This window comes from Symphodus melops (assembly GCF_947650265.1).
Source record: "Symphodus melops genome assembly, chromosome: 7".
Lineage (NCBI taxonomy): Eukaryota > Metazoa > Chordata > Actinopteri > Labriformes > Labridae > Symphodus > Symphodus melops.
The window spans coordinates 7,500,107-7,519,361 of record NC_136697.1 but is presented as its reverse complement, the minus strand read 5'-3'; the positions used below and the strand labels follow the sequence as shown (position 1 = coordinate 7,519,361).

General features: G+C 40.7%; 1 protein-coding gene across 3 annotated transcripts in view; it reads left to right on the top strand.

Annotated features, from left to right (window-relative positions):
- The window catches only part of dlgap1a (discs, large homolog-associated protein 1a), a 66,344-nt gene that overhangs the window by 29,861 nt on the left and 17,228 nt on the right, over positions 1–19,255 (top strand). For all 3 annotated transcript variants that reach the window (XM_079347789.1, XM_079347790.1, XM_079347791.1), the window contains exons 4-5: positions 2,075–2,270; positions 6,673–6,955. In XM_079347789.1, coding sequence (XP_079203915.1) covers positions 2,075–2,270; positions 6,673–6,955 — 479 coding nt within the window. The remainder of the gene's footprint in view (positions 1–2,074; positions 2,271–6,672; positions 6,956–19,255) is intronic.

Here is a 19,255-nt window from a genome sequence, read left to right as displayed (position 1 = left end):
AGTGTCTCTTCTTGTTGCACACACACCCTCTGTGTCTGCTCATGAATGGACCAGCTCGCATTGTTGTTAATTAGCATGCATATAGCCTAAGATGGTGAATTGCTTGGAACGGTTCTACTTTTCTACAAAAAACCCTTTTGGGGAATTCAGTGAGAATGGATTGTGGCTGCTAATAGCTTCGTGAATTGTGCATCAATTGCCCTCACAATCAGCCCCATCTCAAGGTCCAATTCACAAAGCAGATTGTGCTAATGATATTCAAGCACAGAAAACGCTCAGATGTTCTAGTCTGTGCAGTTTCCTCGTGTTTTGTTTCTGATTGTGTAGTTGAGCTATTAGCTGTGCTTTGTGTTTTAATCCTTGACAGAGATAAAAAAAAAAATCCCCACATATATACTTTAAGCTGGATGATGAGGGGGCAGTGTTTAATGTGCCGTCAAGTCTTTCCAGATGTGAAGCTTCATCTTTTTAAACAAAGCTTTCCCCTGTAAGAAGCCAGCAGAAGCAGCTCGTACAGACGACAAAAGAACTCCACCATATTGTCTCATGTAAAAACCAAGCGGCAACCTCCGCTGTTAAAAATGAGGCCAATGCGTAAGTGAAAAATCATGAGTGTGTCAAGTGTTTGCTGAGGCTGTTTGCAGAAACATTGGAAGTCACATACACACTCCTTGTAAAAAACAAAACAAAACAAAACAAAAACGTTTTTTAACAGCAGAAATTACGAAATTACATTTTGAGAGCCTGGTTGTAAAAAACAAAAGATGTCCGATTAGCTCATGTCTGGTGAGGCACAAACTGTACAGGGGTTAATTATTCGTGATTCATCCATTTTGATTTAATGAAGAGCTTTGGTGCAGCTACTTGTCAGACGGCTTAAAACCTGCCTCAGCTCTCACACTGTTGGTAAGTTGACATAACTTTAGGTCGAGAGAATATTTCCAGCATGCAGATCACCATAGACACCACAGCTGTCTGCTCGTACAGATGTGTGATGCCACTCTGGTTTCAGCCAGCAATATTTACAGACTATCTGCATGTGTAGAAAAAGTGTGTGTGTATTTGAGCCTCTGGCAGCCCCGGGGTAATTCAACCCTTAATTAGAAAAACACTTTTAATATCAAAATAATATGTATAGACTTTATTTACAGATGAACTATTTTTAAGTCTTAGGGTTAGGGCGTGTGGCTGTTAAAGCCGTTGTTTATAAACTCTGCATATTGACTTACATATATTAATATATACAGCACAGTGACGCTATCTGCTCTGCAACACATTAAAGGTCACACATTATACAAAATGCATCATGTTTTTCTAACACTAATGTGTCTTTCGCCTGTCTACAAACCAGTCAGACACCGCTCATTTACATATTTAAAGCTACAGACACAGAAACAGCCTGTTCTGAGCAGGGCTGAAATAGAGGGGTTTATAGACATGATCAAATACAGGATCAGAGTGGATTTACAACAAGAAACTTAACACACATGTTTTGAGGAGCTCTGAGACTAATTTAAACTGGTTGAAACGTGAGTATAATAGTGACCTTTAAGGGGACAGTGATTTTGTCTCAATTGCAAGGGAAGTGCAAACGCTTCACAATCCTCTTGGGTCCTCAGTGTACACTGTGTGTGATTTTATTTTTGTGTTTGTAATATGTATCATGGTTTTTTAGAACCAGTCCTGGAGAAAAGGTTTACGACATTCCCCTTTTGAGTTTCACATCTTTACAAAATGTTGGATCGTGACTCTTGAATCGCACAAAAGAGGCTCTGCAGGCTTGAATTATGTTTCACTACAAAAACAGTAACAGAAGAAATGCCTTCCTCTGTCAAAGTTATCGACAGCTACGTTTATAAAAACACCACTTTTATCCATTCTACCACAATATAAGAGTTTTGATTTTATTGAGCATGTTTTTGTGCAGGTTGATTGGTCTACCAACTGGTTCTGTGACTTTTGATGCAACATGGATGGCGACCACTACTGCTTTGTGTGAAACCAAATAAAAAAGTGTTGACCGTTTTCAAAGATTAGCTTTTTTCTAAGTGTCCATGTCTGTCACCTCTCTCAGGATCTCCACGGAGCACTCCCCCAAGCTGCAGATCAGGAGCCACAGTTACCTGCGAGCGGTGAGTGAGGTTTCAATCAATAGAAGCCTGGATACCCTGGACCCCAAAACCCTCCTCGACCCCAAATCGCTGCTGTCCTCACCCCAATACCGCTCACGCAATGAAAGCTACATGCGAGCCATGAGCACCATCAGTCAGGTTGGTTGCCAGCACTGCTGAGTTCATATTCACAGCATGCCTGACTCCATTATTTTAGCAGATTAAAAAAAGATTTCGGGTAGATTTGAGCGTTTCATCTTAGGTTCTGTTCAAAAATAAGTGCAGTCTGGAAACACAAAGCTTCTAATATGTCAGCAGAAGCCGACTGCAAGCTAACAACATTTGGCTGTACATGAAGTACCTGACAAAGTACAACAAATAAAGATCTATGAACATGAAGTCACAGAACAAAAGATGAAAGGTTTTGGCAATTTTATATTTTTCTTGCTTCAGCCTGTTGATCAAAGTTTTATAGTCTGAAAATATTCTTTAGATTTTATGAAGAAAGCCACTGATTAAGTTAGTGGTCATCAATTTGTTGGATTTAAATACATATCGATTTGTGTGTCCATTATCATTATTTTGTCCAAGTTCGGAGCGCCTTTCTTCGCCGCTTACCGTTGCTAGGTTACAAAAGTTTCCCTCTGTGGTCTTTAGGTCTGTTTGCTTAATATTCTCTTTTATTTAAGGAGCTATCACTGACACATTAAAACGTTGAAATAATGTAAATTAATTTAGAACTAAAAATTGGCGTTGCCAGCTCAAAAAATGTTGTTCGCGGAAAGATGTCCTTGAAGAAGCTCAATTTCCAAGGAGGAGGAGGTCTCTGTTTTTCAATCATACCTATTTGGATTTGATACTTCATACGGCCCCTCAACATAACCCAACGGCAGCAGCAGTAAGAGGGGAAAATCCAGCATTTTCAAAACCTGCCTCCAAATTTGACGTATTTTTGTCAACTTGACACAATTAGTTAACGTGTTGGAAATTGTGGATGTTTGATGATAAGGTCTTTTTTTTGTGTGAAACAAAGACAGTTGTTGAAGTGCTTTCAAGAAAGCTACCATTGATCCAAACATGTAAGAGTCTTTTTATATCCAAGAACATTTGGACACATTGCCCCTGAGTTGGTTGTTCACAAGCGTCACTCACAGCGGGAGACTTTTCCCAGTCAGACAGTTGGCCGGGTAGTTTGGGACCTCAGAAAAGACGACATGACGTAAAAAGAATGGCTCATATGTGGCAGACGAACAATACAGTCCAACACCATAAAGAGATTTGTGGCCTTTATATCAATGTTACATGCGGTTCAACTCATGTTACATTGTGAACATATTAAAGCAGTTTCAGTTCAGTCACAGACATCACACTGGTCATATACATACAGTCTATTGATGTACACCAGTTACAAAACATAAACGTCACAATCCCCTCCTGCTTGATTAAAGTACATTTTCCTGCAGTGATAAAAGCTTTGAGTAGTCAGAAAATGTTCTAGTCTTCTTGAGAGACGACTGACTCTATCTCTGAACCACAGTCGCCCCAACAATAATGATTTACTTGTGTTTCTCGCACCATGTTCTGTGAGTTAAAGTGTCGGCATTGTTTGTTGAAGGTGTGTGGATTCTTTGGAGAAAATAATGTAGCAACCGTTTTAGCTTAAAAAAACAAGATAATCTTCATCCACTCCCTGGTAAATTCACATCAGACACTGTAAATAACTGTCAGAGCCTCCGTGGCATCAAGCTTCAGCTTTTTCTTATCACGTAACAATAAGAAAGATAAACTACTGGTGCGAATTTGGTCTTTTTTGTACCTTAGTTTTACCAAGTTATGTTCAAATAAGATTTAAAAATATTGGACTCCTCCTTTATTGGCTCCTCCACCGTGCCTCTAATGAATTCCAGTTTAGACTTGCTCCTGCTCGTGCTACATACCGCTTATCTTCAAGCGGTATGTAGCACATGGAACAAAGCTGGCCCCAATAAGCCTTCATTCGTCCCACCTTAACCTCACCTTGAACCGACACATGCATCACTAACCCCTGGCTCCCACCATTACCGGACTGAATTGCTCTTTAACTGCTCAATGAACAGTTAAAATGTGCTCTTCTGCATGGATCTTACCATTAAACCCCGTAAATTCCTTCCACAGAAAGTTCTGTCTTGCCATTGAGATCCATCCATTACTGAAAGGGTTTCATTTTGAGTATGTATTAAAGGTTCATAACTTGAGGAGAAAATGGAATAAAAGATAAGGTGACTTATGTGTTGTGATTACCGACCAACCGGGAACATCCTTGACCAGCTGGAGAAAGTAGCAAATCAAAATCATTTATGGGGCAATAAATCTTCTTCTTTCTGAATCTGATCCATACTATTTCATATATACTCTCTGAAATCCAAAAGATTAACTACGGACAATCTGCACAGTACATACGTTATGATCTTAGATCTTAGCTCTAATGATATTCAGGAGCAAACACAGTCAAAAATGATCCTGCTCCGTGCAGTGTGCTCTTGTTTTGTGTCTGAATGTGGAGAGAAGCTATCTGCACCTTTACTCTGCACGGAGCTGAACTCTCATGCTGACAGAGCTCAGATCTGTCCACAAAAAGATCATGAGCTGGGACAGTGGGACTGGAAACTTTTTCTGGAGATAAAAAAAGAAAACTTGGATCCTCTTACATAACTGCTTCAGAGCGTCTCCGCACACGTGGATGTGATATATATTAATTAGTTGAATTTATAACAGAAAGTCAAAGTAATATTCACTGACTTTATTTATCCATCATTTGTGTTTGAGTCAGACAAAGGTGGAATTATTTTTCTGATCACTGGAAAGAAAACACACAACTTCTCTTATAAATGCTGCGGCGCAGTTACCACCAACTCTCAGCAGACTCATTTCGCTCCGCTCCAACTGCGCATAGCTGCTAGTGAATGTGTTTGTGAGTTATAAGCTTCTTGTAATGACGCTGATTTGCATAAAGAGAAGAGAGTTGTTCCCCAAATGACTGTGTGATGGATCATTTAAAGACACTCAGACGCTGTCTGTTCGACAAAGGCGCATTTAACCCTTTGCGTCGTGGAATCCTTTCATGAATCAGACCTTCCTACTTCTTTTTGCAACCAGTGTGCTTTTCTCCTGCTGGTTGAATAATCAGGGCACTTTCAACTGGCTTTATGTTTTAAATATAAATCAGTGGTTGATAAAAAACAGATAAACATCTTGTTTTAAGATATTATAAGTGGAAAAACATAACATGTACTTAAATGAGATGTAGATAAGATTTGTCAGAAAGTGTTTGTTTTTTTTTAAAGTTAGTTAAAAGTCATTGTCTCAACCCCCTTTGGGGATGCCAGGGGCTACTCTGAGGTTTGAGGTAAAGAGAAGGAGAAATGGAACAAAAATAGAGATTATAATGTTAATTTTGACAGTAATAGTAATTTCCAATGCCAGGCCTAATTAAAAAAAGGGAAACACCACTATAGCCAATTAGAATTAAGCCGCCACTCTTTATGACACTGATATATCAGAAGGTGGCTTTACCATTGAAAACTAGTTAGACTTAGGTTGCTACCAATGCAAGCAGGCTGTAGTCCTTAAATCGGAGGCCGGGTTTAAGTCCGACCTTTGGCTTCTTTCCCAAAGAACACCAGGCAACCACATGACCGCGCTGCGAAAGAGCCACAATCACAGAGTACCACACTGTCATCTACAAACTTGCATCAGCAAGCATACTTAAAGCATGGCTTTACAGCAGCAAGTAAGAATGGCCATGGTGTTCGCTGCCTTGAGATCCTCACTGATGAGTCTTTAAAGATATCATTACTTGAATGCCAGATGTGAACCACATAGTAGTCTGTCAAGCCTGAGGGTAAAATGTGAGGCAGTGACCGTCACTCATCTCATCTTGAAGACACAAATAGATTGTGTATGCTGCATACACAAAATACTCATCACTAGCAATTCGAGACTTTTTTCTTAGCTTTTTTTGAAATAAGAAGTTCATCTGGACTCGTCAGCTGCATATGGCTTACATTCAGTGTAATGAGATATTTTTCACTGAAAATGAGCCGGATACACAAAGAGATGTTGCCGTGTGTCGACACTTTGAAGCACAAGATGATGAGAATTAGATGTGCAGTGGCTTAGATCAGCTGACATCTAGCAGCACCTATCAGTGAATTAAAGCAGCCCTGTCTTTAACTTTACACAACTCAAAGCCTGAAGATATTGACTTCACGTTTATGGGCTTTAAATATAATTATTCCTGCTTTTAAGAGTAGCACTCTTTATGGCGATGAATGGACATTCATTCAGTTATTCACTTAGTGGTTCGTGAAGAAACTACACTTTGGCACCTCCACATTGTTTTCATCTTGTATTGACCTCATTATCAGTAACAGCAACACGCTTCTCTCTGTGACAGACCCAACAACAGAAACACAGGTTCTTAAAAATCCTCTTGGATATTCCTCAGCATTCCCCTCATCCTGAGTCCTCTCTTGTCCCTCTGTGTGCTCTTCCTCTGTTGTCTTCACCTTTCCTCCTCCAGCTGAGTGAGCTGGAGCTGAACGGGCAGATCGAGCAGGTGTGTGAACAGGTCTACAATGCGTTGCAGTCGCAGGCCATGGAGGCTGCCATGGACAGCATGGAAACCATGGACACCCTGCCTATGCCTGGATGCTTTCGGATGCGCAGCCACAGCTACGTGAGGGCGATCGATCAGGGATGTGCGTCGGAGGACGAAGGAGAGGGAGGGAGGCCGCTGCTTCTGTTACCTTCGTCTCCACCAAGAACGTCTGCCACCACTGTGAGAACCATCCAGAGCAGCACAGGTAGGCTCCACCAGGCGCAGATTGAGTTAAGGGGGATTGAATGATGAAGGATGCGGCTGAATGTTTTCACTTTTTCAGTGTTGGAAAAAATTCATTCCAGGAAAACAAAGACTATACGTTACCGAAGAAATATTTTTAAAAAAGGGAGGGTGTTCACGTCACAAGATAATCAGGTCTGTTTTGGGCCCTATATCTTCTGACTTTTCAGACGTTACTGTGGCGTGACGTGGTGAAGAAGGATACACAAGCACCTGTGGGTGTGGGCCCTGTTTAACTGTAAAGAAGTCACAATTTGTGAGAGTAATTTGCGGACCCTGTGGACAATCCGAACCTCTCTCTCATAATGATGTTATGTATTATTCAATACACACTCTCTTCCTGCTTCCCTTCTGATTGTTCAGTAGAGTGTTGTAAACCGCTTCACTGGACACCCACCCGATGGTGCTAGTAAGAGGACTTAAAAATAACTCTGGAAAATAGTAAATCCTCTTCCTGATGGACTCATCGGTCTCGCTTTCTCGCATATGAAAGAATCAGCATTCATTTTACAACCAGAAAATACTCCAAACAGTACTAATGTGCTCCTCTATGGCAGATTGCGTGGGATTAGATTGAGTTAAGGAGTCAAACAGCCTGAAGAAAGACACTTCTCTGCTGTCTGCTGGTTTGATAGCAGGTATTGCACTGAAGTATTGTTTATCAGCTATACGTGAACTAGCTGCTGTTGAGTTTAGATATAAGATCTCTGAGGTCTTAATGTCCCACTACAGACCCCTCCTGTTCTGGACTGTGATCATTACATGCCAGCTCGTAATATTTGTCAGAAAATCTCAAACATGTGTTTTGTCTCAACAAGCTCCCTGAAGAAAAAAACCTCTGCTTATGCTCTTTTATTTACGAGGCCGGAGATATTTAAAATGACCTCGTAACACCTTGTGATTAAGAAATGGGCCTCCCTGTTTGTGTTCCTTACAAAGTCAACTAAGTGACTGACATACCTCAACCACAGGTCGAGTTGCAACCCAGGTTGCCCACTTGGAGGATTACGGCCTCTGTACATAGTGGGGAGCACCAGAGCTGGCCCTAACAATTTTGGTGCTCAGGCAAGATTTCATCGTTTGTCCACCAAAGACAACTTTCATAAACTGAAAGAACAGTGGCAGTCATCTTTATATTCAAATAATGTAATTTCTTTATTTTTAAATAAAAAATACTTCTAAACAAATATGAACAAAATGGTAATAACTGTTATAGCTAGATACAAAATAAAATACATTCAGAACAAACAATATCATACATGACGGCTCAGGGACAGCAGGGGAGGGTTTTAAAATTGTAATTTAAGATGAGCTCAAAAACCTTTTGTTTTTCAGGTGAGCCCAAACACTTTCCTTGTAACCACCATGACTACACCATGCACACAGATCTACCAGTGAGGACTTATGCACAAAAGGCATTTATGCTGTTAGACATAAATACTGTTAAAAGAGCTTCAAACTATTAAGGACAACAGGAGATGGAAAAAAAAAACATTTCAGGCTGAAAATTAACTAAGAATAAATATGGAAGTAGGTTTTGTGCTCAGAACAACAGAAGAACAAATGAGAATCGGAATCAGTTTTATTGGCCAGGTATGTTTAACACAATTTAACTTTGGTAGCCTGTGTTCTCTCTGTACAGATGTACACATGAAGTAATTTAACAATTAACTGAAAATATAAACAAGTAATACAAGACTAATATGTACAAGACTAAATAAGAATGAGAGTAAATGAAAAGTACAGTAGAAATAACTATTGTTTAGGAATGAGGATCTAATAAGGTTACTATCATCCATCCATAACAAGCTAGATTAACTCCAACAGAGTAATCATTGATCCATGCAGCTCGTTACCTCTGTGTCTTCAGCAGATTCTTCCTCCTCTTCTTCTTTTTCGTCCCTGAACTCCTGGTCACTTTGTTGTTCTTTTTTACTTTACGGTGGTTTGCCCTTCTCCTCCACAATGAGCAGGTAATAAGCAGCGGTGTTGTGATGCGTCAAGCAGGAGGCAAGAAAATAGAGCCTTGAAATATGTGATGGAGCTGTGTTTTCATGGCTTCTTTTGTAACATTCCTAAATAAATAGCATGAAAATGATCATCATGATCACACTCATCTTTCGTCATATCGAAACACATTTTTTCTTCTATTTCTTCTTCTTAACTTCAACTTTTCTTCCTCTCTCATTTGGGGCGCCTCTAGCATTTGCCTATACTGTCACCAACACAGGCCGGCACTGAGAGCACACACAAACAACTATACCACCGGAACCCTGAGCTATTTTATTTTTCATACAAAAATCATGAAAATGGTGCTTCATGAGCTGTCCGAAACGCTGGCTGACCATTCATGGCAGCAATGACCTAGAACAACAAATATCTGCAATGAATTCAGCGAATACATGATATTAACTTAAAAGCACATGTAGAAGTCCAAAACAACTTAAACTCACTGCAAATGAGACAAACCGAGTTAAGATCAAACATGCAACAAATACCTCAAGCTAAAAAAACAAATAAACACCTGCTAATTGACAAACACTGTGAATCTAGGAGAGCTCCGGGCCTCTAGGGGGCGCTCTGGAACAGTTATTTATGGAAGAGAGTTGAATTTATTACTAAATGGGAAACCCCAACCCCACCCCCCTTATACATTCAGAAAACGTTTGAATATACTGACAGACTTCATATTATATTAACGTACATTGGTTATTTATAACACTTGGAAAGAAAAACTATTTGTGTTTTCAAGAATAGCTACATGTATTATGTTCAAGTTCAATTTGAGCACAGTAAAAACAAATGTGTTAAAAATGTAAAGGATTTTAAAATACACAGAGAAATGCTCGCTGGGTGGAGGAAACATTTAGCTGCAGGGTGTACAAAGTTCTATTTGTCATGAAGAATCATGCTAGAGATTGTTTTGATCAGAGCAGAGTATTCTGATGCAGGTTTTGATATTTCCTGGGTGTGTGGACAAAAAGAAAAAAGCAGTAAAGATGGATGTTTCTGTGGATATGTTGGCTCGGAATACAAACCAGTGACGGTCCAGACTAGAAAATGAGAGAATAACAGGGTGTCAGCCAGGAAGTTATCAAAGTGTGAATGATCATCTGTAGCTCAAGCTTTGAGACTAAAGCTGGCTTCATGAATAAACATTTTGAAATTGTTTGATATGTCAATCAAATTGCTGTCTGATCAGAAAAATAAAAACAAAACGATCATAAAAACATTTCAACTTGACTTGTTCTTTGCAGAACATTGGATGTTTTCAGGTTTATACTGCTTTTTGGGTTTTTTTGCAGCACATTTAAGCTGTTGTATTGGTTTAGCATGTTTGCCTTTTGAATGTGCAGCATCTCTGAATATGCTGTGTGTTTGTCTAAATGTGATGTACGTCGTTTCAGCTGTTGCAGAACTTTTGCAACTACCGGCCACCATCAGTGTCAAATGTTCTGAAATTGGTACGAGTTAGAAAAAGACCCTTAACATTTAAAGGTCACATATTGTGCAACATACACTTTACCATGTTTCCCTAACACTATTTCGCTAGTCCAAGGATGAGAAAAGTCCATCTTTTTATTTAAAATTTGAGAGATTTTCCCTTCATGACATCACAAAGGGCAGTTACCCCTCCCACAGGTGGGTGACACTCCCACAGCTCGGCGTTTGTTCTGCCTTCTGAGTCTGCCTTCTCACGATAAACAACAGGGCACAACATGAGAAAGTCCGAGCCCTTGAAGAGGGGCGTGGTCAGACACAGCTCATTTACATATTTAAAGCTACAGACACAGAAACAGCCTGTTCTGAGCAGGGCTGAAGTAGAGGGGTTTATAGACATGATCAAATACAGGATCAGAGTGGATTTATAACAAGAAACTTCACAGACATGTTTTGAGGAGCTCTGAGACTTATTTAAACTGGTTGAAAAGTGAGTATAATATGTGACCTTTAAGGGGACAGTGTTTTATTATTTAAACTTGATGACGAGGAGGATAGTACGTGACCTTTAAATTGATCACTAGAATATGAATTTGCGCTACACAGATTATATTGTCCTCAAACAGAATAACTTCTGTCAGTACCCCAACTGAATCTAACTTCTTATTCAAGATCATTGTTCATGTTTACCCTTCATATAAGCTCTGATCCATAAAGTTTCTGAACAGATAAAGATCATACAGTCATGTGCATATGTACACTCTGTAATGTGTAAAGATAATCCTGTAAAAGTAAAAAAAAAGGCGGCCCTTCTGCCTGGTTCTGAAACAAGAACACACAGGATGCCGCAGGGTGCGTTTCTGCGCACTGCAGAGTGTCGGCAGGCGGGTATTAGGATTGTGAAGTGCCTCACTGCTGATGACCTACATTTGATGCTCCTCTGGGGATTCTTATACGGTTAACCGAGAGGATACATGTAAGCACACACAAGTGTATGTATATTATTCAGTCATGCACGTTGCGATCACACTGTACAGTAGATGGTTAGTTCCACATGACTGAAAGTAGTGCTGGAAGACACTGGTCCAATGACTAATGAAGTATCCACTCAGGACTACTGTTCATCTTAAAGGGTAACTAAACCCCAGAGTTTGGGCTGGAGTGCCTCTGCAAAAGAGACATTGTTTAAAGTAGAGAACTTCTCTCCTCTTGATTCCCCCGGAGGCCTTGACCACAGCGGTCCAGAGCTAGACAGGGAGGGGCAGGAGAGGATGGGTAGACATTACCCCATGGAGGATTAAATTTCATGACTTTAGTGTATTTATACTAACCGTTTTTAATGCACTTTACAATCCCCATAATCCACTGCAAGCCACTTAGATTTGCTTCCGATGTACAGCAGGTGCTCCTGTGGTCACTGCACTAAGCTCTCCAGAGTACAGCTGCTATTTTTTGCATTCACAATATTAAGATTGTAAAAACTTTGCATCTGCCTTAAATATTCAAAGAGTGTTTATACAAGTGCAGGCAGTAAGGTTAAATATCAACACAACACAAAAATATCTCTAAAAGACTGACAGCAGTCGTTTGTACCCTTCACTCCCCATGACTAGCTGTCTTTGACTGTTTGTGGGGAATTCTGCTCCTTTGCTCTTTTCCTGTTGTCTTTTGATCCCACTCTCTTGTCTACACACTGAATATAACATCACAGCCAGCAGGAGATTAGCCAAGTTTAGTATGAAGACACAAATAGAAGGTTATAAACCAAGCAGCAATGTTGAAAAATGAACGTGATGTGGAAGTGCAAAAGCCTGCAGTTCCCTCAAATGTCCTCTTGAGGCTGGCTGTTGAAGCACTTGAAGTCATACTGTATACATCCCCATTTAAACGTGTTCACAGCCTGGTTTAAACAACACGTTTGGTTTGAATTGCTCACACTGTACAGGGGTTGATTTAGGTTGTTTTTTAAACTCATCTAATTTTATGAAGGATAAGAGTTATTCATAATTCCAGGAATGGCTGAGCGGACGGCAATCGGCTGGAGTGTATCTGTCTGTCAGGAGGCTAAAGGGCCGCCTCAGCTCTACCTCTTAGCCTGTTACCAGATTCATTTGACGTTAGGAAGAGTCAGCATTTACAATATGGCGTTGCCATTGTTGGGCTTAAACAGCCCTTCAGAAACCAGAAGTTTAACAGTATCCGGTTTTCTGCTCTTTGGACATTAACATGTTGGAGATTTAGCTGACCAAATGCAAATGATAAAAAAACAAAATGTGTTAAGTGCTTTACTTTCTTCAAAATACAGATTAAGAAGAAACAAACTTTGTTTTTTTTAATTTGTAACTTGCTAGTCTAGTGACGTTGATTCATCTGCTATCACTAAAAAACTTGATTCAAACGTTACATGAATCACAAACATTTGTATTGCTTGTAATTTGTATGGCCACAAAATAATAACAAAAACTCATCATCTGTATCTTTACAATTTAATTCTTTAAAATAGCTCATGATTCAAACTGGCTAAAAAAGTGTTTTTCCAACTGAAGCATTTAGTTTTCTTTTTTATTGGATCATTTGACACGTTTTTTTCCAGATAATAATACTTTTAAATTTACACAAAACTCCTGAAAAGCTTCCAGAAGTGTTGAGCACAACAGCCGAAGTTATCATTGCCACTTTCCCCAGAATTGTTCTGCTAGCCGCCTCGTACATTTTCTCTGTGAGTTGATGTAAGAACGCAGCACAAAATATTTAGGAAAATTGTCTGTCAGCGAGTAGGAGGGGGTGAGGATGTTTATTCAATTTATTCAGTGTCCATTGCAAAACCTTACGCCTCAATTCCACCAGATGTGTGTTCGGTCCGTCTCTGAGAGGTTTCCCTTCATGCGATGTGTGTGCTACTACTGGGTTCGCTGCGTCTCAGCTCCAGCAGTCCTGAGCCCTCTGGAGCAGATAAGCAAGGCTTCTATTTTTGCTGGATGGTTTATTTTCTGAATAAAACACTCAGTTTTGATGGTTCAAAAAATAATTGTATACGTGTTAGTTTTTGTGTTGATAAGGATGACACAGCTTTTTAGACCACTTACAAAGTATAATGTCGCGCTGTCGCAAGTGAATCTGTTTAAATACTGCAGGAATCCCTTTGGCTCGGCGCTCCTGCAGACCGGCTGTCTCCCTGCTGATGAGATCGCAGCCGGTAGGTGTTGATGAACGAGAGTGCATGGAGCTGTTACGCACCAGAGCGGACAGGCAACGCACACATATCTGGTGGAATTGAGGGGTCAGACTGTATTTATGTGAGCTTTTCGATCATTGTGCATGTAATGAAACGGTTTCATTATGTTTTCCGTTCTCAGTAAGATACAATGAATTACAGATGGTAAGTGTAAAAAAAGTTTTAATGAAACAATTTTTTGACGAGAGAGAGCAGTGCAACAGCTGAAGCCAAACGAAGCCTGCAATCGAGGCAAAGACAAATGTATACTTAAAGACTTAAAGAAACACTGCATATCTGTTCCACTGAAAGAGTGACGGAGGCTGTCTGAGCTTTCAGTAGTAAAACTTAAAAAGAGGTCAGCGTGTGTTGAGGCAGCGCAGGCTGATAAGCCGTCTAAGCTCTCTTAATCACCTCCTCTCTTTGTGCCTCCTCAGATGCAGCACTCTCTCTCTCTCTCTCTCTCTCTCTCTCTCTCTCTCTCTGTGTGCCGCATTCAGCCACTGAGGGCACACTTGACATCAGCTGTATAACTTTCACATAAAGAAAAGTCCCTGAGAGATAAGCCTTCTTGCAGCACACTTAAAAAAAAGGCTCTTTGGAGCGCTTTCACTGAGAGATGTTTGACCTTTGTTTAATGTGCTTCTATAACTCTGTCTAGGAGGCAGGATATTAATAGACTGTTGTTAAAGTTCATTCAGGTCTTTTTTAGATAATCATGAATCTACTCTATCCATATCCACCCAGCAGGAAGTAAACCCCAAAACCCTTGTCTATATTACTGCCTGGAGTACAGATGTATCTGACTCATGTTGAGCTGCTAAAGTCGCTTTTTTCCAAGTCTAATAATCAAAATCATAATCCAATACATCGACAGTGTTTTGTGGCTGATTGTTCTTTTTAGCCAAAATGACAAAAAAAAGTCTGGTTTCCAGATATATGAAATTACTGAGGGCCTGGTTCAGAAGAGGATTTTGCACTTGCTAGAAAAATGCAGATGAATCAAAAAGACGGTGTTTAATTCACAAAACCAGGAAACAAGGGTTTATGCTCCCCTTGCTGCGCTGCAGTGCAAACAATGCTATAACAGCTCCGCACTGTGATACAGATGATACAGTCTGTAAATATGACTCTGACAACCAGGGCTTAAATCAGTCCTGGCCTATCAGCGGCTTCATCCACGTGTGTTGAGATGCTCTGGAGCCATTAACCGGTGTTGTCAACTCTTAAAAGTCGCTAAATGACATCATTGCCTAATTTGCATAATTGACAATAAGCATGCAATCGTAATGGACGCTGTAGGAGAGAAATGACGCTGTGGGAGAGACAAAAAGTGAGTAAATAAAACAACCCAAATAAATCTCGGTTTTTAGTTGTTGTTTTTTTTGCCGTTGAAATCGTCCATCACTTCTCTAAATGAAAAGTCAGGCTTTTGACAAAAAAAGTCACAGAGAGGATTATGGAAAGTTACCAGATATAGCGAGAAAGTCGCCATGTTGGCCACACTGCCATTAAGCACAATGATCTTTGTCTCTTTTCTGTTCCACACAGGCAGGAAGCTTTGTTTTAAACCGTGAACCTTATATCACTTTTTGTTTGTCTGGAAACACAATAAACTCGTTTCCACTCCGTCTCCAGCTCATCGTCTTGATGTGGACACAGCTGAGCTCCGTCAGATCAGGGCCAGCTGCACAGAGCAGGACCACAGCGTGTTAGAGGTGTACTTACTACTATACTGAACGACACCGTCTCATTACTACACATTAATAAAATCTAAGGATGGGGACCAATATATTTGTGCCACCGAGACCCTGTGCAGGAGTTTGGTTTGTGCTGTCTGTCTCTTGAAGGCAGTTTTCAGTTCAAAATGACTGAAGAGCTGTCGTTTTTGAAAGTGTGGGGAACTGTTTGTAGAGAATGTGTTGTGTCCAGATAAATACTAGCTTTATCGAAGTTGTAAAAATTTGACAAAGGAGCTCTACCATGGTACACATTGCACGCCTTACATTTAGTTTAGGAGTTGTTTCCCTAACGATGTGAGTCTGAATGAAGGGGCTGCAGGGATGGGTTTCATTCTTTTTAGGGTTGTTTAAGTCAAATTGACATCAAATGTTCACCTCTACTTTAAACCTTTGCTTTAAACATATTCATGAAATAGGACAGCTGACCGGTGTTGGCTTCTTAACTACAGTCAGAGGTGGCAGAGCAGCTGACATTGATCTGACTTTGATGCTGCCATGCAGGGCAGGTGAGCTGATGGCATCTGGCCACGTACGAGATAAATGTTTCTGAGCGCTGGAGAGACCAGACCGAGTGCAGCTGTTACCGACGGCCTGTGCAAGGTCATGTTCAAAGACTGGGGAACTTGATACAAGTCAAAATAGAAAAGAAGTGTCTGCATCATTTAGACTCATCAGGTATGTGAAGTCTCAAAGTTCACTCCCCTGCTGACGCTTCCAAAAAGAAAAAGACAGTGTGGAAGTTATATTTAGGTATCGAGGACTATGGAAATTTATCAGGAAAAAAAAGCTGTGCTGGAAGCAGCAACATCCTCCCCCTCTTATCCCCCTGAATACACCACTGATGTGAAGATATGTGGGGGAGTCTGTTGATGCGGAAAGGTGAGAGAGTAGGAGGGCTCTTATATGGATGATTATAAGGTGTGAGGTGTGGGGAGTTGGAGGAAAGTACAAGGCCTGAGAGGAGAAGTGTTTAGGGAACAGAGAGAGTGACGCGGGGAGCTGGATGTGTGAGATTGAAGCTCTACGGAGGGACAAATAAAGCAGCCAAGCAATTTCTTTACACATTTTACGTCAGTCAAAGGAGCTGACATCACAGAGCAAAAGGCCAAAGCTCCCTCTTTCAAAGGAGGCCCCGGTGAACCTTTAGCATTCTGCTGATGCATCAGAAACAAGTGACGAGCTGACCTGACCCTGTCCAAAAGCTACGAGAACATTCTGCTGAAACACTGGAAATACATCGAGCCGGCATGACACACGGAGGAGCGGAGACACTGAGGAGGAGGAAGGCTTTACTCCCTGCTAATCTTACTCCTTCTATATAAGGATTATTCACCATGTGTAGTCCCCAGGTGGTCCCACAGCCGATACTTGTAGTTCAGTCTATAAGCATGGCATAGACGGAGGAGGCTGCAGACGGTTGGGGCCGATGACATGGAGGGGTTTCTGATGATTACATCACACTTAACGTTTCTCCGACAAACTACATTGCAGTACAAATCGGGCTAACAAATCGTGGGCTGGAGAGATACGACATGAACTTAAACAGAGCAACTTTTACCAAATCTGATCCCTACCTGAGTCGGGGGAAAAAAACATCACTTTGTACGCCGCTCTAACCTTAACCATCTCTCTGCGACTCAATGCAGTCCAGGTAGCCATGTCATTTTCTGCACAAAGCCATTAAGCTATTATAATATTATTATAATATAATATTATTATGTGACTAACCCTTTTATATTATTATATTTTATTGCCAACTTCAGGGATCTGTACTTCTCATCTTCATTATACTGCCTAAAAATGGGCGTAGTCTTAGTGACATCACCCTTTGGTTTTCTGAGGGGAGTTTTGAAGGTCAAGGAGGGCAGTCGCCATATTGGAAATGTTGTCCCTACCGAACTCTTCATCCAGCTAGAACCAGGCAGAGAGAGGGAGCTGAGGAAGGCCTTAAGCCTCCTGACAGCCGCGTCACACACCACCTGTCACTCCACTCAGCTATGCCCAAATGTATGCAAATATGTGCAGGACATGTCGCCTTCACATCATCAAAAACAGATGAGGTGTTTAACGTTTTTACGGTTATAAACTGATGTAGAAAAAGAACTTTTGACACAGAATCAAATGAGGATTACTTGGCCAGCCAAGTGGAGAATAAAGGAACTGCAGTGTTGTGTGCTTAGAGTGTTATCATTTAGCACCTGAGGGTGCTGCTTGGTAAGCCTGTGTAGTGCCTAAGATTGAGTCAAACAGCCTGTGATGTTCCTGACTATGATGCATAGTGATGTAGTCTGTAGTTTACATATCACACTGTGCTGCAGTTTGTGACCATGCTGTAAGAGGAACTGTAGGGATGTTCCCAAAGGTAACTTTTTTTCCTTGTTTTCTTTATATAACCAGGAAAAGTCTCACTGAGATTAACAACCTCTTTTACAAGAGCGTGGTGGCGAAGACAGGCAGCAGCACAACTCACTTTGTTTCAGGCATAAAACACTTCATGATAAATGTAAAAGTAAAGGAATCACTAAATATAAGAAGCATTCATCAAAACGTGTTATAAATCATCATTAGCAAGGGATCAAAAAGAGGCCATATGAGTCAGTAAAAACATCTACAGTCAAATATGCCCGCCTCCAGATCATTAAGAAGTCCTTTAAAAACATCTGAGGAAACCAGCTCCCCAAGAAGAGGGAGCCGCATACGAGAAAGCCTTTTTGCCCAGTTCTGTCCGGGCTTTAGGGAGAGTTAAAAGGTAAAAGTCCTGGGAGCGAAGATTGTAACTACCAGTACTTTAAAGTGTCTGAAAGTTTTGAAGAAATGCTCCCAAAAAATCCCAACGAAACATCTGAAAGAGCTTTTATGTGTCATACAGTTTTAATTAAAACTGATCAAAATGAATCAATGCAGCTCCTCTCATTGACATCGAGACAGATCTATGTGCCACTTAAATCTCTCTAAAGTCCACAGTGATCTCAATCTGCAGTTTCGATCAGTGTGTTGAGAATATTAAAGGATTCATATCCTATAAGCTACAGACATGGTTTTGATGGCTGCGTGTAGCTGTCTATTGTGTTTCATGCTATTGTTTTCTGTCCAGCAGTGCATTGATATTTAGATTTATCTGCGAGCTGCATAACTAACAAGGTGGCTTATCCCCCCCTCAGGCCTCATGTTATTTATGGACACACAAGCATGAATAAACTCCGTAACATGTCTTTTTATGAGCTTTTCTGGAGCCACTGGCTAAATGATAAGCGTGGTTACAGATCATCAAACGATGCAGATAAGGATTCAATGTGTCCACGTCGGGGGAGATAAGATGGAGACAGATCTCGTCCTGCAGGATCTGTGCACGCTCAGTTACAGTGAGCTGAGGAGTCACTCTGGTTTCAAAGTGACAATTCTCCAAACAGGTTTTTACCTCTCCACACGCCTTAATGAATCACAGTTCAATTGATTGAGGATAACCGTCATGACGCTAATGTTTCCCTCCTCTCATATCTCATTCACCGCAAAATAGAATTTACTCATCAGCTGGAGGATTTAATGGAATCATAAAGCAAATCAAGTTTCAACCTGGAGTTAGATAGCATGTGCTGTTGTGTCTGTGATGGGGCCCATGGTGGATGTTTTCTTTCACTCAGTGTCTCAGCAAACTGTGTTTCAGTGATACGATCCTCCTGTCAGAGTTTTACAAAAACAACTTGAGCAGACTTATAATTAACAGTTAAAAAAGCAAAGCCGAGCAGAGTTATGAAACATGTTCTTCTTTTATCATAACCAGCCCCCCCCTCCCCCTTCCCGCATTACCCACAATACAACCTGACCTCCTACACATGGGTTAAAAAAGTAGTGGTTATGCAAGTAA